We start from the raw sequence: 21747 nt of genomic DNA, 5'->3' as shown, positions 1-21747 counted from the left end.
CTGATTACAGCTGTGTTCCTGGCGGGCGGAAGGAACAGCCTGCTCTGGGGGCCAGAGGGCAAGGCTGGAGGGACGGGACCACATCAGCTGGGGCCAGACCAGCCCTCCCTGACTCAGAGATGCAGAGGCAGAGAAGATGGGGAGACAGGGAGGCTGAGAGATGGAGGCCGAGAGACTGAGGCAGAGCCCGAGTGCCACAGGAGGCTCCGTCCCTGCTCCCTTAGCCCCAGAAAGGCCCCAATTTGCTGGGAAAGCGAGAGGGCAGCTGGGGTGGAGCAGGTCCCTGTTCCCACCGCCTCTCCCTCCCTCAGCCTCAGTCTCCGCTTTTGGCAAAAGGGAACCAAAAGACGCCCTGGGCAGACACAGGACAGAGGGGAGCTGGGGGACAGTCAGGCTCTGTCAGTCCCCGGGACCTCGGGCAGACCTGGGGTCCCTGCTCTGGACCCCAGTTTCCTTATTTCTACAGTAACAGGGACAACGAGGTCTGAACATTGCTGAGCTCAGAAGACCCCCCCACCAGGTTGCGCCCTTCTGTCTGTCTGCTGTCGGTCTGTCTGTCTGCCTCTCTCTCTCTCGGTCACTCTGTCTCTGTGTCTCTCCCTGGGGACCGACCCCAGGCCTGGGGCATCCACTGGCTCCAGCACTGAGCTGCGGGTGGCAGGTCACTATTCCCAGTTAAGACGGTGGGGGAGGGGAAGAGCCCTCCGTGGCTCCCCCCGCGGGCGCGCCCGAGGCCCCAGCCGACCCCACCCTTGACCTTGCCCCCGGGCCATCCCGCGGAAGGCCGCGTTCCTCCTCCAAGGGCCCCAGCTGGGCCGGCGGGGCGCCTATAAGGGGTGAGTCCCGATGGGCTGGGCTCCTCTGCACCATGGACCCCCGTCTGCCCGCCCGGGCCTTGGTGCTGATGCTCACGACCCTGGTGCTCGCGCTGGGACCCGCGCGCGCCCTGGATGCGCGCGAGAAGCTGTGCGGCCACCACTTCGTGCGCGAGCTGGTGCGCGTGTGCGGGGGCCCGCGCTGGTCCCCCGAGGCTGGGAAGCCGGCGGCAGGCGGGGACCGTGAGTGGGGACGGGCGGGGACTGCGATGGGGGGGCCTGGGTGCAGCAGGTGCAGGCGGAGCGGGTGCCCGACCTCACCCACGGCGCGTGTGTGGAGGCAGCGGCGGAGTCCCCTGCCGGGGGACAAACAGACGGTCCAAGCGCTCGCGGGGCGGGGGTGCAGTCCATTGAACGACATTTTGATTTTGATGATTTTTTTCCCCTTAATTTTGATGTTTAAAAGATTTTCATTTAGAGACAGAGCCTCGCTAACTTGCTGAGGCTGGCTTTGAACTAGCGAGCCTCCTGCCTCAGCCTCCCGAGCCTCTGGGATTGCAGGCGTGGCCACTGCGCTCCACTGAGGCAGGAGGATCCTGAGTTCGAGACCGGCCTCAGCAATTTAGTGAGGCCCTAAGGCACTCGGTGAGGCCCTGTCTCTACATTTTTTAAAAAGGGGGCTGGGGCTGGGGCTCAGTACTAGAGCTCCTGGGTTCAATCCCAGTGGACATGGGGCGGGTACTGCATGACACTTTTTTGTTGTCGATTTCGCCGTGCTGGGGTTGGAACCTAGGGCCTGGCACTTGCTAGGCACGGCTCTACCACTGAGCCCCACCCCCAGTCCCTAAAACATTCATCTTGGCTGCTGCTGTTCTCTGCGCCTCTCCCTCTGGGAGAGGCAGCCAGCCAGCCCGGGTGCCTGCGTGGGCACATGCAGAGGGCTGGGCGTCCCTGTGCACCCACAGAGGGTCCCGCCGACTCTGCGCCTCCAGGAGTCTGTGAGTCCACCTCCCACCTGCTCTGGGACCTGCCCAGGGAACCAGCACCCTCTGCAGTTCCAGGAACCCAACATTCCTTGGGTAGGGCTTGGGGCACACGGGTGGCATGTGGGGCGGTGCACAGCTGGGGACCTGAGTGTGGTACGAGGGTGGGTGGGGAGTTAAAGGTGCCTTGGGTGCTGCAGGGCCTGAAGGAGCGAGCCCTGCTCCCCTCGCCTTTCCTTTCTTTCCTTCTCTTTCTTCTTTCTCTCTTTCCTTCCTTCCTTCTTTCTTTCTTTTCTTTCTTTCCTTCTCTTTTTTTCTTTCTTCTTTCTCTCCTTTCTTTCTTTCTTTCTTTCTTTCTTTCTTTCTTTCTTTCTTTCCCTTTCCTTTCCTTCCTTCTTTCTTTCTTTTTCTTTTCTTTTCTTCCTTTCTTTCTTTTTCTTTTCTTTTCTTTTCTTCTTTTCTCTTTTCTTTTCTTTTCTTTTCTTTTCTTTTCTTTTCTTTTCTTTTCTTTTCTTTTCTTTCCCTTTCCTTCCTTCTTTTCAGACCAGGGATTGAACCCAAGTGTGCTAAACTATTGAGCCACATCTCCAGCCCTTTTTACTTTTCATTTTGAGACAGGGTCTCGCTGAGTTGCTTAGGGCCTCACTAAGTGGCTGAGGCTGGCCTCAAACTTGCCATCCTCCTGCCTCGGACTCCCGAGCTGCTGGATCCTAGGGATTGCGCATAGCCCACCCCTGCTTCTGTGTGCATGACGAGCGTCTGGTGGGTCCTGGCCGGGTGCACACGGTGTGGGTGTCCTCTGGACCTCTTCCCTCTGACCCCTGCTCTGTCCGCAGGTGAGCTGCTGCAGTGGCTGGCAGGAAGACATCTCCTTCATGGGCTGGTGGTTGACGGGGACCCTGCACTAGTGCCTGGCTCAGGGGCCCTGTTCCCTGTTTCTCACCGCCGCCGGCGCCGGGAAGTGGCCTCCAACCCCGCTCGCCGCTGCTGCCGTAGTGGCTGCACCCACCACGACCTGATGGCTCTCTGTCCCCACTGAGCCCACCCTGGGCGTGGTCCCGGGGAGCCCGAGCCCCCAAGGCCACAGAGCACCTTGAAGCCCCAGTGACCAGGGCACTGTGACGCCGTCGGGGACGCGCTCCAGCCTCGGTCCCGAGGAGCCCCGTTTTATGGAGATGCCACACGGGGAGGGTCAAATGCCCTCTTTGCAGAGAAGCCCAGGCACTGCCCTCCTTTGTCCCCAATAGGAAATAAATAATCCAAAGCAGCTCCGTGTGTTTGCTCTAGAAAAAGGGATGTGCCTGCGTCAGCCCCTGTGTGGGCTCGTCCTCTGGTGGCCTGTGGACCTGCCATGCCTTGCAGGAGCCTGGCGAGCCCTTGAGGGTCATCACAATACCAGGTGGGGAAACAGAAGTCCAGGGAGAGGAGCACTCAGCCGAGTTAGATAAGGAGAGGGTGGCCAGCTGCGGGGCTCCTCCTGGGGCTCCTCCGAGGCCCTGGAACAGTGGATACAACACACACGTTTCTGAATGATGATAATGAACATTATTCCAACTCTGACTATTCCTCTCACTGCGTCCTCCCTTCACCCTGAGTGGGGGATTGTATGATAGGACCCTTTCATAAGACTGATGAAACATCTGTCTAAGTGGCCCATGTACTTAGTGTCCAGCGCTGCTGTAACAAATGATCACAAACTGGACAACTTAACCCACAGAAATGTATTCTCTCTCAGTCTGGAGGCCACCAGTCTGGAAGCAAGGTGTTGACAGGGTTGGAAGCTCTGCAAGAATCTTCCAGTCCTCTCCCTTGGCTTCTGGTAACTCCTGAACCCTTAGTTTCTTGGTTTGTGGCCACATGATGCCAGCCTCTGCCTCCATCATCACAGGGCCTTCTCTTCTGTCTTTTCTGCCTTTTAAACACCACTGCTGGTTTGAAAGTCCACCCTGATACAGCATCTCAGTATTTACCTTAACTCCAACCATGAAGGTCCTATTTCCATATAAGGCCAAGTTCCCAGGTTCTAGGCAGATGTGAATTCACGTGGGTTGCCCACAGGATCCAACCCAGGACCGCCAGGGGAGTCAAGGAGATGGGACTCAGACTCAGGGCAATGGGGAGCCATGGAGGGTGTGTGAGTGTGAGCAGGGACAGTGAGGTCGGACCTGCTTGTTAGGCACTCCTGCAGCCCGCCCCTCTTGCGGCCCGATTTGTCCGACCTGGATGGGGCCTCAGCCTCCGAGTCCCCACTCTCCCTCCCCAAGTCCCCATGGCAGCCATGGGACTTCTTAAAGCTTAAAAAACCAGCCTCCTTCCTTGCTCCAAAGGTGCTGTCGCAGTGCAATGGCACCCTGTCTGTGACTCCCAGCCAGTGCTTGTCCCCACCACGCTGCGTCCTGGCACCTGGCTCCAATTCTCAAAGCCCCACCATTCTGGCAGCTTCCTGTTCAATTTTGCACAGGCTGGCTTTTCTGTCTGGACGGGGACCTCTTCCGGGGAGGGAGGAGAGACGCAGGGTGTGAGGCACACAGGAGGCGCCCAGTAGATGCTGAGGGGGGAGGGGCAAGGCACAGCCGCTGCCCTGGTGGGAGAAGGCAAAGGGGAGGGGCTGGGTGGTGACCCCGTGGGATTCAGAGGAGGGTCTAGTGTCCCACCCAGCTAAGAGTAGCGTCACCACCTGCCACTCCAGGGTCTGCTGACAAACCCTCAGCAAGAATCAGCCTTGGCTGACGGGGGCTGAGGGCAATAGGGAGCCACAGAGGGTGCGTGAGGGGTGGGGTGAGGTCCCATCTGCCCACTAGAAACCTTCCTAACCTCCGCTCCAGTCACGCTCTGCTGTCGCTGGTACTTCCTCCTGGAAAGGAGACTTGAGGAGACGGGTGTGGACCAGTCTTTTGTGAACACGGAAATGGCTTTAGAAAAATAAATAACAGGCTCTCCAGGTTTTCATGAAATGCTTTATTCCCTGAGGACACTCCGCCCAGCTGCCCCTCATCCCCACCGGGGGCAGCAGGGGACGGGCGGCTCACTTGGACACCCGCACCTGTAGACACGCGGGGCGGAGGCCCCTGAAGACCCGGATGGCCCCTTCTCCGGGCAATGGGCGCGCTCCGGTTGGCCGGCCCGAGCTGTTCCTGAACGCTTGGGGGGCCAGGTGTGGGGGCTGAGCCCTGCTGGGGACCAGGAACACTGAGCTCCCGCAGCCTTATGGGCTCAGCTGGGTCCGTCCTCTGCTGCCACCGCCATTGGAGCGCGGGACACACAGGTGAGGGGGGGCGGCCCCTCTCTCCAACCAAGGGCTCCGGCGCACAGGGGCGACCCGACAGGACCCCGCTCGCCTAGGCTGAGGACCTTCCCACTCCAGCAGACACGGGAGTCCCCAGAGGGCCTTGACCTCATCTCCCACGAGACCACCAGGGCCTCACCTGGAGGGAGGCCGCTGCGGAGGGTCCAGCCTGCGGGTCAGGTCGGAACACCCAGTGGAAAGGGTGTGTCCACAGCTGGAACCCTCACAGAGGGGCTTCTCATCGTCAAAAGGAGGTGGTCACATTTTCAGGGTGTCCTCCAGGCAGGCAGAGGGCCCGGGAGCGGGGCCCAGCGGGTTTTGCAGGGTGTGGAGGAGCTCGCCTGGCAGCATGTTCACCCACCAGTGCCCATCGGGGCTCCGCGACGCCCAGCTCGCCTGGGGAGTCAGCCCAGCTCCCCGGGAGGAAGGTCCTGCTCCTTTCTGTGCCAGTGGGCCCAGGAGCCCAGAGGCCGGCCCGCAGTGACCTCAGAAGACCTGCCTCTGCTGGCCGCAGTTGAGGCGGGGCTGGCTCAGGGCGTCCCACATGAGCAGCATCTCGTAGGGCAGGAAGCGGTGGACCAGCAGCAGCTCCCGGTAGAAGCAGGGGTCGAAGGAGGTCAGGCGAGCCGATGGGACGTGCACCCCAGACGTGCGGACGCCACTGTGCGAAGCGGGGCTCAGCCCCTGGTGCTGCAGGCACATGCCGAGGAAGACGTCGTCGATGGGGAAGAGCTCCAGGGCCGGGGCGGCCCGGCGCAGGGCGGCGGCCGTGAAGCGGGACAGCAGGAAGCCGCCTCCCCCGCAGTAGGGAGGGTAGCGTTCCGCCTGCGTCACCACTGGGGGCACGTAGTACTTGCTCCAGGGAACCCGGATGGGGCCCACGTTTTGGATCAGATGCCCCACGAAGAGGTGCTGGCTGGGGTCAAGGCCCTGCAGGTAGGTGACCATGTTGTCCGTGTGTGCAAAGACATCGTCGTCCCCGTTGAGCACGAAGCTGGCGTCGGTGCACCTCGTCTCTTGCCACTCGAGGAACAGCACCTGCAGGGTGGGAGGGCATCGGCTTGAGGGCTGGAGCCCCTGGCTTTAGGTCCCTGTTGGCTGCCCTGGCCCAGCAAGCCTGGGAAGGGCTGTGTCCCCACACTCGAGTCAGCCCGTGTCTGGAATCTCCCTCTCCAGGGTAAGCCGGGCCTCGCTTCCAGCTTTCCCAGCAGGCCTCCTCACAGCACCTGCCTCCAGAATCGTGGGGGACCCAGGAGAGGGTGTTTTGTAAAGAACCAAGACATCCTGAAAATTGTGCCATTTACATTTATTGGGATTCCATTCAACTCTGCCTGGCTGAGCCCTGGAGCTCGATAGTTACTCATGTGACTCCTAGCTGACACCTACCTCCCCTGCCAGTCTCTGTCTCTCAGGGTGGGGACGGTGTCTGCCCTATTTTTTTCCATCTCCCCAGAACCCAGCATGGGTCCAGCATGCCGCAGGTGCATCCTTGTCAGGTGAAATTTAGCACACTTTTGCTTTAAGGAATCCCAGTTACTTGGGAGGCTGAGGCAGGAAGATTGCAAGTTCAGGGCCAGCCTCAGCAACTCAGCGAGGCCCTGTCTAAATAAAATACAAAAAGGGCTGGGGATGTGGCTCAGGGGTTAAGCCTTCCAGGGTTGAATCCCTGGTACCAACAAATTTGACCTTAGGAGACAGGTGTGACCCTCAATCCAGGTAAGGGAATGGACAGGGAATTGAGCAAGGTGACACATGGAGAAAGAGCCACAGAAGCCTTGGACCCAGCCCTGCGTGCCCCTGCACTGCCCGCTAATGTGTCTCCACTCAGCTTTGCTCTTTCCACTGACTTAGGCTGGGTACCTGGAGCCTCCAATTCCTCATCTCATACGGGTTGGGTTTCCTCTCTCCTGGGTTCTTGCCCACCAAAGGGTCTTTACCGAGCACTCACTATGTGCCAGGCCGGAGAAGCAGTGTGTGAAATAGACACAGACCCCAGCCTCGTGGGGAGATAGAAGCAGAACAGATGAATGAGATACTTCCATGGTCACTGCCAAAGTTAGCTGAGGCTGAGGCAGGAGGATTACAAGTTCGAAGCCAACCTCAGCAAGTCAGTGAGGCCCCGTCTCTAAATAAAAAATAAAAAGGGCTGGGGGTGTGGCTCAGTGTTGGGCCAGCCGGTCACCTGTCCACATGCCTTACAGTTGGGTTTGGTTTGCAGTGCAGGGGGTGGGACCCAACACTTCATGCATGCTGGGCAAGTACTGTACCTCTGAGTGACACCCCGGCCACAGGTGCCTTCCTGATACTGTCTCACGTAGCCCTCAGAGGTGGGGGGTCTAATTCACATCCCATCGCCCAGATCAGGAAAACGAGGCCCAGAGAGGCAGGTGAACTCTCCCAAGGTCCAACAGCAACCAAGAGGCAGCGCCTGGTTTGAACCAGTGCCATCCCAGCAGATCTATGCAGCCACCTCAGTCCCTCTGCCCTTGCTCCCAGTCCCCAGGGAGGAGCAGGTCACGAAGAGGATGGGGAAGGGCAGTAGAGGGCTCAGTGGGGGCGGGTTCCTGTTCCCTGTGCCCCGCGCAAGGGGGACCTGCCAGCGCCCCCGTCAGGCGCCCCAACCGGCCCACCTGCTTGAGCGTGAGGTTGAAGAAGGAGTCGTGGAAGTCCCACTGCAGGATGTCACCGTGCGTCTGCGCCTCCAGCTCCAGCAGCCGGTTGACCTTGCGAGCCTCGTGCGGGTGGCTGGCGGTGCCCACGAGGAAGAGGCGCCGCAGCCGCGCGCCCCGCACCAGGCGCTCCTGGCCCCACGTGCGCCGCACCAGCTCCCGGCGCTCGTAGTTGCTGGGCGAGGACTTGATGGCCAGGAGCAGGAAGACGGGCCGCGCGCACTTCTCGGCCGGAACGTCCTGCAGCAGCGCGAAGCGGCGGCAGTGCTTGTAGAGCAGGAAGTTGCGCACGTGCTGCGGCTGCCCCGCAAACTCCGGGTGCGCGGCCACCGAGGTGTTGGCCAGGCACGGCGCAGGGCGGGCGTGCGCGGGCGGCGGCCGCCAGGTTCCGAGCGCAGGGGCCCAGTGGGCCTCCTCGGGCACCAGGCAGGAGGGCGGCGTGGACACGTGCACGCTGAGGAGAACCAGGAGGGTGACGGCGCCCACGGCCAGGGCGAGGCTCAGCTCAGGCCGCAGGGAGCGCAGCGGACACCGCATCCTGGGCAGCCCGGGTGTGGGGTCGGCGGAGCGGGCCCTCGAGGTCTCCTGCGAGGAAGAAAGGCCTGGAGTGCTGGCGGCGGCAGAGGCTCTCCCGAGCTACCTGGGGCACCCCAATACCTGGTGGGCCTCCACCGTGGCTCCCGTTGGCAAAGTGCTGGCAGCCCCTCCCTACGCCCCCACCTGCGCCCTCACTGAGCTCCCTTCAGCGCCTCCTCTAGATTGGCTCTGAGAGGTGCCCAGGCTCTGCTGGCGATTTTTATTTGCCTTTTTATTTCTTTTCTTTTTTTGGGGGGCGGGTACTGGGGATTGAACTGGGGGGCACTCGACCATTGAGCCCCATCCTACCCCTATTTTGTATTTTATTTAGAGACAGGGTCTCACTGAATGGCTTAGGGCCTCACTTTTGCTGAGGCTGGCTTTGGATTCGAGATTCTCCTGCCTCAGCCTCCCCAGCCACTGGGATGACAGTGTGCCACGGCGCCGGCCCTTCTTCCCGTCTTTAATGGTCTTCCAACCTGAACATGGCCACTGGCTCCTCAGGTCCTTCAGACCCAGCCTGTCTCAAGCAAAGCCATCTCCCTGGCAAACTGCGACCACCCCCTCAGAACCCCTCGCAAACGGCCATTCTCCAGAAAGTGCTCACTGATCCCTGCGAGGGTCCTGGTTGCCATTTGTCTAGTCCTTTCCTCCCTCCCTGGCTCTGTCCGGGTTTCCTGGAGGTCTCCGTGTCTGGCTTCCTCCTTCCCACCGCAGCGGCAGTGTCGGGGTTTGGCATCACCCCGAATGAGGCAGACCCGTGGGGAGCCAGGGAGTGTTTACCGAATTTACAGATTAAAGTGAATCGCTCGGTGTCTCCGGTGAACGTGCACACAGCCTTCGAAACCCCGGCGGCCGCGACCCTTCGTCCCGTGAGCTCTCCCTCCGCGTGCCCAGGTGCAGCCTGCCACCCCCCTTTCAAGTGCCTTCCTGGGCTTCCCTAGGTGCCTTCGAACCCTCAAGTCAGGAGAGAGAAGGTCTGTGTTGTCCCCCAATCGAAGGTGAGGCTCTACTCTCTGGAGCAGCATGAAGGAACTAGATTAGACTCAGGAGGGACTTTCCTGTTCAGCAAATACCCAGAGCGACCTGGAACATCAGTCCTGGAGAGCACACTTCAGGGTCCAGCTTCAGGGCTGAAGCTGGATTCTACCACGCCCGGGCTGTGCCCCTCATTCCCTGGGCCTTGGTTTCCTCAGACCTAGGAGGGGACCTCCAAGCGGGCCCCCAGCTCATAGGGTTGTGTGGCCATTAGGGGGCGCCAGCCACCTGTGCACAGTGGACACTTGAGTGTTCATTGAATGAGCATCTGAACGTACTTACCTCAGACTGTCTTGGGATCTCAGACTGTGCTGAGCTGGGGCCTCTTCTGTCTCCCCAAGAGCACCTGGAACAGTGCGGGGCAGTCAGTGGGTCCTGTTGGGCCCCTTCAACCTCAAGGGACCCCACCCAGTTCCAATCTGAGAGCAAGGCACAGAGCAGCTTCCTGTTTCCGTTTCCATTTCCATCTGGGGCCACAAAGTAGCACTGGAACCAGAACCGGGGCCATTTCCCAACACGTTCGTCCCAGCCTGACCAAGGTCTCCTAGGCCAGAGAGACGAGTGCAGTTCTCAAATAGGGCCCAGATTCTACACCACAGGTTGCACTGTGCGGCCTTGGGAAAGAGCCTGACCTCTCTGTGCCTTGATGTAAAACACGAAGAATCAACACCCTGGGTGTGGTCCTGCCTCAGGATCTTTGCACAAGCAGTTCATGCTGCCGGGATTGCTCTTCCCTCAGATCTCCAAGTAGGTCGACTCCTTCCTGTCTCTGCACCAATGTCACCTTCCCAGGGAGAACTTTGTGGCTGGGACATGCTGTCTCACAGGCTACCCCAATCCCCATTCCACTTCTTTTTTCTCTAGCACTAGTCACCTCCTAAAACACATAATAAAACTTTTAAAAGGGGTTTTTCCTTGACCCTTCCCTCCACCAGGATGTCTGTTTCATTTCCCATTTTATCCCCGTCCTCTGGGTGCATAGTAGGTGCTCAGTAAAGGTATGATTATTGAATGGAGGAGTGTCGGGTTGCCACGGCACCTGAAAAAAATAGCTGATTCTCAGAAAGATCTACTACATTCGTTCATGGGCTGTGCTCCTCCGATACACCAGGAGCGGAGGCCAGGCACGGGGCACACAAGAGTTCCTGCTACCGGGGGGCCCAAACCCTGGAGGGTGGCAAACTCAGCGAAGGAGACAGGAGAGGAAAACTCAGGAGGTGGGTAGCAAAGCAGCTCAGACTCGGGTCCCTGCTAGGCACACAGCCCGTCACCTCTGCGACCCAAGACAGGCGGGGACTTCTCACCAGTTGCCAAGCCATCAGGTCCATGACGGACGCCTGCCGGGTGCCCTCCGACTCGGTCCTGCTCTGACTCCCCACCTGGACGCACGGGTCAAGGCTTAGTCCCCAAGGTTGCCCCCATGCCCAGCCCCAGGTGGCTTTCTCTGTGCTTCTGGCTACACAGCCTCTACCATGCAAGAAGCTTCCCCGCTGGCCCGGAACGTCCGGTGCTCCTGCCTCAGATCCCTGGAGTGGCTGTGACGACAGGCGTGCCCCGCCACGCCCAGCCTTGAGTTCTCTTGCCGGAAGCGGTGGTGCACCCTGTCCTCCCAGCGGCTCAGGAGGCTGAGGCAGGAGGACCGTGAGTTCAAAGCCAGCCTCAGCCATGGAGAGGCCCTGAGGGACTCAGGGAGACCGTCTCTAAATAAAATACCAAGTAGGGCTGGGGATGGGGCTCCGTGGTGGGGCGCTTACCCGGCCTGTGTGAGGCACTGGGTTTGATCCCCACATAAAAAAGAAAAAATAAAGGCATCGCGTCCATCTACAACTAACAAACAAACAACCCAGCACGAACGCAAGGCTGAGGCGGTCTCAAATCCAAGACAAAGTTACCCATAAAGCCCAGCCCACAGTGGACGAGCCCGTCCACGCACAGAACCCAGGGCTCAGGGGGCCAAGGTCAGAGGCAAGAGACGAGGACCAGGAGCGGCGAGGACCCAGGCAGAAACCCGGGTCCCATGCTGTCACCAGGGACTGCCTTGCCACCTGATCTGTCAAAGCAGTTAATGGGCACAATGCAGGGCAACCCAGGGAGGACGATGTCCATCAAGCAGCCAAAACAGACGGTTGACAAATGCGTCAGGGATGGAGAGGAAGTGACCTGGCGAGCTGCTCATCCACCCACGGTCTGCCCAGCGATGCCGGCCACGGAGAGCCGGGACTTCCCCTCCCCGGGGCGGGTGGCAGACGGATGCCCCTGCCCGGGGGTCGTCCACAGCACCACGCTCCAAGACCGGGCCAGCTGGAGGCTCTCCTCCGGCAGAGATGGCAGACAGTTGTCCCCAATGCCCCCTCCTCATCCACCGGGACCTGAGGGTATGTCACTTAGGTGGCCAAGCAGACTTGGCAGATGTGATTGAGATAAGCATCTGGAAATGGTCAGACTGTCCCGCCTGTCCAGAGGAGCAGGTGTACGGAGGAGGGGGAAGGCCTCGGGCGAGAGGGGGGCGTGGCCCCTGGGCACTGGCGGAGGACGGCCCTCAGTCCTCGCCTGGGTTCCGGGAGGAACCCACTCCTGCCCCCCTTGACTTTGGACCACTAGACTGAAAGACTGATTTCAGATTCTGACTTCCAGAACTGTGAGAAGCAAATGCGTGCTGGTCTTGGGTGGGAAAGGGGGTATCCCGAAGGATGCGGATGGAGGGGCTCATGGCGCAAGGCATGCTGGGAAGGGCCCGGGCGTCCGTGGCCTCTGGGTGTGCCACTCTGCCGGCGCCTCCGACCGTCCCCTCTGACTGTGACCCGTCTGAAAGGCCTCTGGATCCCGTCCTCCTGGGGTTGTACGGAGGCTTCGTTAAATAGGCTCGGCTGAGGAAGTTCTTGGCCAACTGTGATCAACTCAAGCTCAGGCCCTCCCCCTTCCCCGAGGCTGGGAACAGCTCCTGCTTGAGAGGCTATCTAGAGGCTGCTGCCACCTCACCTCATTAGATACAAAGACACTCTCTAGGACTTGTACTCTAGGAAAAGAGAGGAAGACCAAATATGTATTTCGCAACACCCTAGGAGGAGATGGTTTGATTTTAAGGTCTGGGTGACATCTGGGCTGAGATGTGAATGGACGGCAGGGAGAAGCCAGCGTGGTGGTCATCTGGGCAAAGGTGCTGGGGTGGGAGCAGCAGGTGCAAAGGTCCTGAGGCAGGAACTCGTTGGGCAGCTGAGGGCCCTGGAGGCTTAGCCTCTGAAAGGTCCCAAAAAGTCAACTAGGAAAAATCATGAGGGAGCTGAATGTTGAAGGAGATTTCAGGCTGCATAGGAAGGTGGCCTCCCAGCCACATCACGAGCCTCCATCGGAAGACCAAATCACCAAAGAGGAAATCGAATGAAAGAAGCCAGGGCATCTCCTGGGTGACCCAGCAGCCAGGGTGATCAGAGGCTGGGAAACGAGGGTGCCCCACAAACCCAACTTTGGGGCATGGGATCCAGTGGGAAAAACAGGACATTCAGGACTTGTAAAAATTTGGAGGGTGACTGCCTCTGTCCCATTTACAGATTACAACCTAAGTCGATGGTTCTTAACCGGAGTGATTAGGTCCCCAAGGGACACCTGTCTGGGGACACTTGTGTATGTGTGTGTGCCCCACGGCTCAGCTGCAGCCCCCGCCCTTTTACATTTTCATTTTGACCAGAACCTCGCTAGGTTGCCTAGGCTGGCCTTGAACTTGTGATTCTCCAGCTGCAGACTCCCAAGTTGCTGGGATTAGAGGCATGTGCTGCTGCACCCGACTGTTTGGGGACATTTTAAAACATCGGTTAATTAAAAAAAAGTTTTTGAGCCAAGATCTCACCGTGTTGCCAGGCTACTCTCTGACTTCTGGGCTCAAGGGACTCTCCTGCCTCAGCCTCCCGAGTCCCTGGGACCCCAGGCAGGCACCACCCGACCTGGCTGGAAGATATCGTCAGTGCTAGGACCCAGGTGGGGCAGGGGACGGCCATCGGCGCCGGTGGATGGAGACCAGGGACATTGTGTAACATCTCGCACTGTTACAGGACAGCTTCTGCACAGTATCTGTCCCCAAAGTCAACATTTTCAAGGTTGAGAAATTCTGGTCAAAACCCACAGATAACCCAGAGTAGAGAATTCAAAGCGAGGGGTCAGGTGTGCTACTCGGGGGCAGAGCACTGCTTCAGCATGCACGAGGCCCCGGGTCCCGTCCGCGCACCAGAAGGCAAAACCAGACAAACCTCCAAACCAAACCAAACCACAGCTACCCAGGCATGGGGGAGGGGCAGGGGCAGGAGCGAGCAAGACCACTGCCGTCCCTACCACTGGGGTTGGGGCACCCAGGCCAAGTAGAACCTCTTGGCACGGCTTTGACTCTAATGAACCCCACGAATGCCTCTTCTTTTCCTCGCATTTCACTTTCTTGTTTATTCCTAAGAACCCTCTGCATGTGAAACACGTGCTCCCGTGGGCTACCTCCTTTTCTTCCCCAGGCTATGTTTTCTGTAAGTGGGGAGAGTCTCAGGTCGGCGATCAGCTGTCCTAGCAGCTCCGATCCCCAAACCCGCTGTGGAAATCATTCACTCGTGCGCAGGTGGGCGGTGGCTGCTCAGGTTCTTGGCGGGGTCTGAGCAGCGGAGGGGGAGGATTCTCTCCTCCGCGCCCGCCCGTGCCCTGGACTCCCACTAATGCAAACAAGGCACCCCCTGAACCCCTGAGCCCTTCAAACCTCAGGCAGGAGCATCCGGGCAGGCTCATGGGCCTGGCGTGGGAAGCGCCTCTGGGCGTTTCCTCTGCAGGGCTGACCAGCGAGCCTTCACTGGTCTGTCCAGTGGATCGTCTAGCTGCCACTTTGGTCTGTGCTCCAGGCGGTACCAACCCGTCCTCATAGGTCTTCCGATCAGAGGGGCTGGGACCCACTCCCACCATGGGACATGCGGGGCACGGGGGTCTAGCTGAGGGCCAGGGACCCTTGGCTGCGGAGGGCTGGGTATTGATGGGCCCCCCACCCAATCCTGGGGTCAGTGACCTCTTGGAGAAGCTCCTGTTGCAAACCCCCGCGTGGAAATCACCCATTCATTCCATAAACACACGCTGGGTGCTACCGAGGAGCCGAGGCGTCCCCACCCTGGACAGGGTCCCAGGAGTCAGAGGGGTACATGCGGGGGAGACGTCGCTTACACACCAAGCAAGCTGCTAATGCCACAGTGGACGCCAGCTGAGGGTCCTCTAAGTCCACCCCGTTCAGACACCAGGTACCTGCAGTCGGGGCAGATCCCACAGGTCGAGGCTCAGTCCCCAAGGCTGTCCCCTCCCCCGCTTCTGATGCCCTTGGTCAACCCCAGTGGGTCTCCCGGTGTTTCCGACCCCCCAGTTAGAAATTGGGGTTCCCAGGACCCCTTCCTTGGGCCCGTCAATTAGCAGAGCACGGGACACCTCACTGGCACTGACCGAGTTCTCGGGGGGGGGGGGGGGGAGGGGGGGACGCGCACCTGGCGAGCTTGGGAAGAGGGCTTCCATCTTCCTTGGGCTCTCAGGGTCCCCCTGCAGGAGCTGGCCCCTGCGCGGCTGGGTCGGGCTGCTCTGGTTGTCACTGAGGTCTCCTAGCGCAGGCCTGATTGACGGGCCACCTGCGGCCAACCCCCCCTCCAGCCCTCTCCCCTCCCTGGAGACTGGGGTGGTGCCGAAAGTCCCGGGGGACCAGCACCCCTCCAGAAGCTACTGAGGGGCTGCCCAAACCACCTCTTTAGCATACAAGGCACTAGGGCTGTGAATATTCCAGAAGATTCCAAAGGTTTTAGGAGGTATCTGCCAGAAACTGGGCTGCGACCAAATCTGCACTTACCAGCTGTGGAAGACCAGAGCCCCATCTGTGGGAAAGCGAAACTTTCAAGGGGTTCGAGGCCTTCTAGAAAGTGCCTGGGGAGCTGGTACGAGGGTACACACCTGTCATCCCAGCAGCTCAGGAGGCTGAGGCAGGAGTGCAAAGCCAGCCTCAGTGACTTAACAGTCCTAAGCAACTCAGCGACCCTGTCTCTACGTAAAATGTAAAGAAGGGCTGGGGATGTGGCTCAGGGTTAGCACCCCCGGGGTTCAATCCCTAAAAAGAAAAGAAAAGGAGTGCCTGGAGAGACCCAGGTAGACTCCCCACCTCCCACAACTGCAGAGCCTTCCAGAGTCAGTCACAGGAACCGTGTCATGGGCGACACCAAACATGTGGAAGGACGGAGAGCCCGGAGCCCAGGTGCACCCACGTGGTACACAGACACCCGTGAATGTGTGGGCACGCTGCAGTCCAGCTCTTACCTGAGGCACTGGCCTCTGGGCCACGGAACAGTTCCTGAGCACCTACTGTATGCTGGATTCTGGGGCTGCCAGCTCTGCCCTGTGACACTAACATACTAGTGACATAGTAACCAGTGGCAGCTTTTATAAATGCTGCGGAGGGAAGAGGAATCAGCAGGGGACCTGATCCACCTGGGGACCAGGGAGATTCTGAAGGCTGCCGCGGAATCCCCTGGACAGGGCCCTGGGGGAAGGACATCCCGGACGTGGGCGCAAGTTTAGGGTGCTGGAGGGGGAGATGAGGGAGGCGGAGGGTGGATTCCTGGACCAGGCTGGAGTCAGACAGTAGAATCGGGCCAACCAGGGAGAACCTCTTATTTCATGTGAGGGGCCACGGGAAGCCGAGGAGGGTGTGTGAGCAGGAGAGGAGCCAGATCAATTTGTGCTTTTAAAAACGTCCCCTGTGGCCAAGGGGCAGAGGTAATCAGCAGGAGCAGAGGGTGGGGCAGCATCCAGGTAGAAGTGCTGGGGCTGGGGGAGGGGGCAGGTCGGCGGGATACAGGAGAGGGCACCACGGAGGCCTCGGTGTTAGAACCCGGATGTGGGGGTGGAGAAGAAAGCACGAGGCACAGAATGGGAGCTGCCTCCGACTCCTCCCTGGACGGCGAGATGCAGCGAGACCTCTCGGGTGTAACAGCAGGTGGACACAGAACATCGACCTGGAGGCCTGCGGGCGCGGGATGGGCGAGCACCCCGCACGACTTGCATGCTGCAGACCTGGGTTGGGGAGCCCCAGGGGGGTGGAGGAGCCTCACTGAGGACAAGGCCACAGCAGTGGCATCTGGATGACCCTCAGGACCTTTATCTGCCCCCCATGGCCAGACCAGTCAACTTCCTGGGGCTGTTTGCTTTCACGCACAGGTGCTGTTCTGCCTAATCCAAAGTCTGCTTCCTCCAGCCCACACAGAAAAGCCACTTCAAGTTACTGGCCAAAACCCAGGAGCCTCCCCGGGGGTTGTGGCTGCCGGATGTGGCCCTCTCAGCACCCATCTTCCCCCACAACCTCTGCCCTGCTCACCAGCTCCAGTCACGCTGGCTTCTTGACCAGCTTTTAAGCATCCAAGCTCTGTGCTGCCCCAGGGCCTTTGCACCTGATGCTGCCTCCACCTGGGACTCCCTTCCCTCCAGAACTCGTCCACCCAGTTCTCTTTAATCTTCAAGTCGCAGCTCAAAGATCACCTCAGCAGAGTTCTGACCTCTCGTCCAAACCACCCAGCCCACATTTGCTCTTCTCTGAATCATTTCAACCAGATGTCACAGGAAATTGACTTGTTGCTCTTGTGTTAGTCTCCAAGCCGGCCTGGAGCCCCAGAGGTGGGACCGGGTCCCTTGTCCTCTATGGCTATGTCCCTACCTGACAATAACCAGGTCATTTCCTCCCATCTCACATCAACCTCACCCTCTCCTTCCATGAGTACTCTGCCTCAGAAAATGGGTAGATCTGCAGCTTGTGGGGACACACAGCATGTGCAAGGTCCTGGGTCCCATCCCCAGCACCGCAAAGACAGAAAAAAAGACCACCAGGCAAGGTGGTCCATGCCTGTAATCCCAGCAGCTCTGGAGGCTGAGGCAGGAGGATGGCGAGTTCAGAACCAGCCTCAGCAACTCAGCGAGACCCTGTCTCTAAATAAAATGTAAAAAGGGCTGGGGATGTGGCTCAATGGGCAAGCACCCCTGGCTTCAATCGCTGGTACCAAAGAACAAACAAAACAAAAAAAAAAAAAAAAAAAGGAAAGAAAAGAAAGATAAGGGGAGTCCACGTGGAGCGGAAAGGGCAAGTCCGGGCTCCAAATCTTCCTGCTGGAGGGCTGAGCAGTCCCTTGTGATGTATTTAATAAGAAAGAACCACGACAGCTCAGGGAAGCAGGGTCTCCCGGTGTTGTACTACGGGAAGCGCTGTTGACCCTGCAGATCCTCGGGGGACGTCCAGGACAGCCGTGGCTACCCAAATCCGCGTCGCTGGAGCGCCTTCTATGAAATGGTGCAGTGTTTGCACAGAAACGACGCAGGTGCTCCTGTAGACTTTAGATAATCTCTCGATGACTCATAACACCTCACACAAAGTCAAGACTGTGAAAGGTCGTGACGCTGGGTTGTTAGGGAATCGCGACCCGAAAGAGTCTGTCCGGGTTGAATCGGATCTGCAGATGTGGGACCCTTGGGTCCGGAGGGCAGAGCAGCTGCAGAGTACCTTCGTGATCCGTGAACCGTACCTGTGCTCAGATGAAGCGTGACAGGCCACTCAACAGTCCCCAGGCACCAAATATTCGTGGCTTCTGAATATTCATGAGGTGTGGGCACTGAATATTCATGATCCATTGAAGATTAACAAGCCCCAAGATAGGCAGAAGGGCCGGCCCAGCTGAATTCCTTTTGGACCCCCTGGTGGCAGCACTGCAGCCTCATGCCCTCTGTCATCATTCCCAGGTGACAGCCATCCTGAACGCTGGTCCTGGACATGTGTGGCTCCAGGCACTTCTGTCCCCGCCAACAGGAGGCCAAGAGGGGCGGTTGAAGGACCCAGGCGGCAAGACCCGCCCAGTCCCGCAGCCCGGCCCCGCCCCTCTGGCCTACACGGATCTGGTAACTGGAGGCCTATCTGACCCCAGCATGGGGCCTCCACCCCCTCCAGACCTCCCACTTTCCAGATGAAAAAAATGGAGTCCTGGAACCCTCTCGGAACCTGTCCCCCTGAATTCTAGTTTTTGCAAGGTACGGGTAGCACAGCGACCAGGCCCTGCCCCGTCCTGTCCCAGCTCGGTGGGTTTCCCGACAAGGGTTCATCTCTGCCTTACCCTGCAGCCATGAGGCCCCAAGGAACTGATGTCCTTGAAGTAGCAGCCCCTGGCAGCCCACTGACCATCTGAGGTCCCCCTGGACCTCAGAATCTTCAAGTTGGTATGGTGGCAGCTGCCAGCGCATGTCCCACCAGCTGCAGGAGTGACCATTCTACATTGGTGTTTGCTTCTGCAGGTCCACCCACCCTCCGCTGGGATTTGTGGTGGGTGGGTGGGTGTGGAACCTTCTGAGGACTTTGTCAGAATGTTCTGGAACATTCTTAGACAAAGTGAGGGGCGGAGGGTGATGGAAGCAATTAGAAGAATCCCCTTTGTGTGCAGACAGGTCACGTGCAGCTCCACATGGTGACTTTTGTAAGTGACGTTTATGAAACGCCCGCAGTATTGTTATCATCAGCAGCAGCCACTGTTATCACCTACATAAGCCCCGAGGTCCTGGGTGTCCCAGTGCCAGGTCTAGGCCGGGTCTAGGTTCTTGGAACTCGGTCAGGATAACAAAGAAAAGCCTCCAGGCTCATGCGATGCACAGAGAGGAAGCAACAGACAATTTTCTGGAGATGGAACACTGGGGTGAAAAACTCGCCACCTCTGAAGGAGCCCCAGGGCCTCTCATGGGGCCTTCCAGGGGGGCCTTGGTTCCCAGGCGGGCAAACTGGCACAGAGAAGGTACCAACTGCCCGAGGTCACACAGCTGACTGAGGCTGGGGAGGCTGGAGGGACGCAGGGCAGTCCCTCACCTGTTGGTACCGGCTTGCTCTACCCGTAATGATGGGTGAGCCCTTTTTATGAGGAACAGGAGTCACTTTATAAACAGAAAAGAAAGAAGAAAACGTCCAGTAAAGATAAGTCCTTCGAAAGGCTCGGCCTAGCCAGACCCTGCTTCATAAAACCCATGCGCTCCGTGGGTTCTAGGCCAACTGTCCCGATGCACCGGGCCAGTACCTGGGCGTGGAGGGGGGTAATGCCACCCTCCAGACCTTGGCTTCCTGGTTTTCAGGTCAAGGCTCAGTCACGGTCATAGTGATTCACTTAATGAGCTGGCCCGGCTCCGCAGAAACTGCCCGGGGCAGCTGGGATGGATCCGAGGGATCCGAGGCGGGGCGGGCGCCCCTGAACGAGTGCCAGCCCCAGCCCCACTGGGTCTCAAAGGCATCTCTGGGCTCACTTTTAGGTGCAGAGACCTACCCCGTGGAAGCAGGCTGGGCATCCTGGCTTAACCCTTCCTGCAATCCAGGTTGATGGGGACAATGGCGTCCCATGGGCCCCACTGCTGGGGAATTCCTGGACCCCACACTTTCAGGCCAGGCAGGGTCCTTTGGTCCTGCAGTAAGTCATGCGATTATCATGCAGAGATGAACCCCGTGAGCGGGACGCAGGGAGCTGTGTGATCGGGCCTGGAGCTAACGCGCCAGCTCCCTCGGGCAGCCCTGCCACAGTCTGCCTGGCCACATGTGTCCTCGTGGAACGGCAGGGCTGGTTAGACTCGTGTGGAGAGGGAGAATGAGGCACAGCACCCAGGACTCCCGTAGGAAAGGCTGGGTGTGGCCCGGGCTGCCTTTTACCACCTGACGGCATTTTCCCGTTGATTTGTGATGTTGATAATGAGCTCCCGTCACGGGAGGCAATCAAGCCAGGCCAGAATCCCACCAGGCAGAGAGATTGTTCCAGACTTCGCCCTGGCTCATGGGGTGGCCCCAGACAAGTCCCTTCCCTGCTCTGGGCCTCAGAGGCTGGTGGCAAGAGGAGAAGTCACTTAGTGAAACCTTCTCTGTCCCTTCTGGGCTGACTCAGTTGTCTTGGGTCCCTGGTCTGAGCTGGCGTTTTGGGGTTGTCTGGGGCACACAGGCTCCAAGGCCCCTTCTATTGGTTCACCACAGCCAGAGCACCAGACGGAAGCTGCCACACCTTGGGAGTGAGGGACAGGGAAATGGAAGGAGTCCCAGCTGGGCAAACAGGCCCTGCTCATCTAAGCCAGGTGGGGCCAGCTGCCCAGCTCAGGGCCACACCTTCTCCCGACTCCTAAGACACTGGCTCCACTCTGCCCCCAGTAGTGGCCTTGGGAACCCTGGTGGCACTGATAGGCAGTGAGGCATTTTCCCTTGGGGACCTGAACCCCAGATCTGAACTACAGATGAGAGTGTGCGTGTTGGGGAGGGGGGCGGCCCCAGCTGAATATGTGGCCACCAAAAATTCAAAGTGTCTGGAAAGGGAAGTCGGCCAGAACGGTGGTCACATAATCATTATTAATATAGTCATGGTGACGGCTCACTGCCCCATGTGGCCACAGGACTTGTCCACTCAATTCTGCTTCACCCTGGTTCCTGCCAGGAGTCCTACTTGACACAGAGGGAGACTGAGGCTCAAAGACTTAAAGTCACTTGTCAGCGAAGAGTCCCCGGAAGGGTACCCCATAATAAAAATTCCCCCCCTGGCTGGGCAGTCAGCCACCTTCATCAAAGCTGGGTCACTGTCTCACCTCGACGAGGAGGAACCGAGGCCAGGAGACCAGGAGCAACTCCGTGGTGCCACAGAGCTGGGGCCTCATGTTCCTGAATATGGCCCAGCGCAGGGAGCAACAGGAAGAGGGGGATGGACTGGTTTCCTCCAGAAACGAGAGCAAGCCCCCTCGGGAGCTGGGGGGCAGCTCCTGGACAGCCACCCCCGAGGGCTAACAATCGCGACAACAGTGGACGAAGGCTGAGCACCAGCCGCGTCTCCGGGCAGACCCCGCCCAATCCTGGAAGGAGGCGGGAGCCGGGGTCCCCGGGACTGGGGAAGCCTTCCTTCCCCGCCAAGGCCAGAGGTGGCCTTGGAAACGCTGGCGACCCCTGTTGCGGCTGGGCGGGGACAGCCGAGTTCCTGCGACTCTAGGACGTCGCTACACCTTCAGGGCGAACGCGGCGGGGACTTGCTGGGGACTTGCTCTGGGACCCTACTCCCGCCGCCCGGTGTCCGCTCCTGGGAGCCGCCAGGTCCTCAGGGTCGCTAACACTCACCCGCCAGGCGACCGTCCAGGCTCTGCGCTCCTCGGGACCGGGAGAGGGCTTTCACCTGGCGAGCCCCGCCTCCCGGGCTCGTCCTTCCCGCCGCCGGCGCCCGCGAGCCCCTTCTCCCGGCGGCGCGGAGCTTCCTAGTGGCCAAGGCGAAGTTCCCCGCGGCCACGCCCCCGCCCCGCCCCTCGGCCCCGCCCCTCTCCCCTGCGCCCGCCTCGGCCCGTGTCTGACTCTCGGGGCCGCT

At 59.5% G+C, this 21747-nt stretch overlaps 2 protein-coding genes across 3 annotated transcripts; one reads left to right on the top strand and one right to left on the bottom strand.

Moving 5' to 3' along the window:
* The first annotated feature begins 868 nt into the window (after positions 1-868).
* On the top strand, positions 869-2837 carry Insl3 (insulin like 3). The gene is made up of 2 exons (XM_047530151.1): positions 869-1058; positions 2635-2837. The coding sequence occupies exons 1-2, from the start codon at positions 869-871 to the stop codon at positions 2835-2837; spliced, it is 393 nt and encodes a 130-aa protein (XP_047386107.1).
* A 1934-nt stretch (positions 2838-4771) lies between these two features.
* B3gnt3 (UDP-GlcNAc:betaGal beta-1,3-N-acetylglucosaminyltransferase 3) lies at positions 4772-21628 on the bottom strand. 2 transcript variants are annotated; one of them, XM_047531877.1, is made up of 4 exons: positions 21507-21628; positions 9650-9713; positions 7715-8338; positions 4772-6122 (listed from the first exon to the last, which is right to left on the bottom strand). In XM_047531877.1, exons 3-4 carry the CDS (start codon positions 8288-8290, stop codon positions 5571-5573), a joined length of 1128 nt encoding a protein of 375 aa, XP_047387833.1. In that variant the 5' UTR covers positions 8291-8338; positions 9650-9713; positions 21507-21628; the 3' UTR covers positions 4772-5570. The 2 variants fall into 2 exon arrangements, with proteins under 2 accessions (XP_047387833.1, XP_047387834.1); XM_047531878.1 differs by lacking the exon at positions 9650-9713 and having other exon boundaries at positions 21507-21594.
* Between the last annotated feature and the right edge of the window lie 119 nt (positions 21629-21747).

Source organism: Sciurus carolinensis, chromosome 17 (genome assembly GCF_902686445.1).
Source record: "Sciurus carolinensis chromosome 17, mSciCar1.2, whole genome shotgun sequence".
Lineage (NCBI taxonomy): Eukaryota > Metazoa > Chordata > Mammalia > Rodentia > Sciuridae > Sciurus > Sciurus carolinensis.
This window is presented reverse-complemented; position numbering and strand designations above follow the sequence as displayed.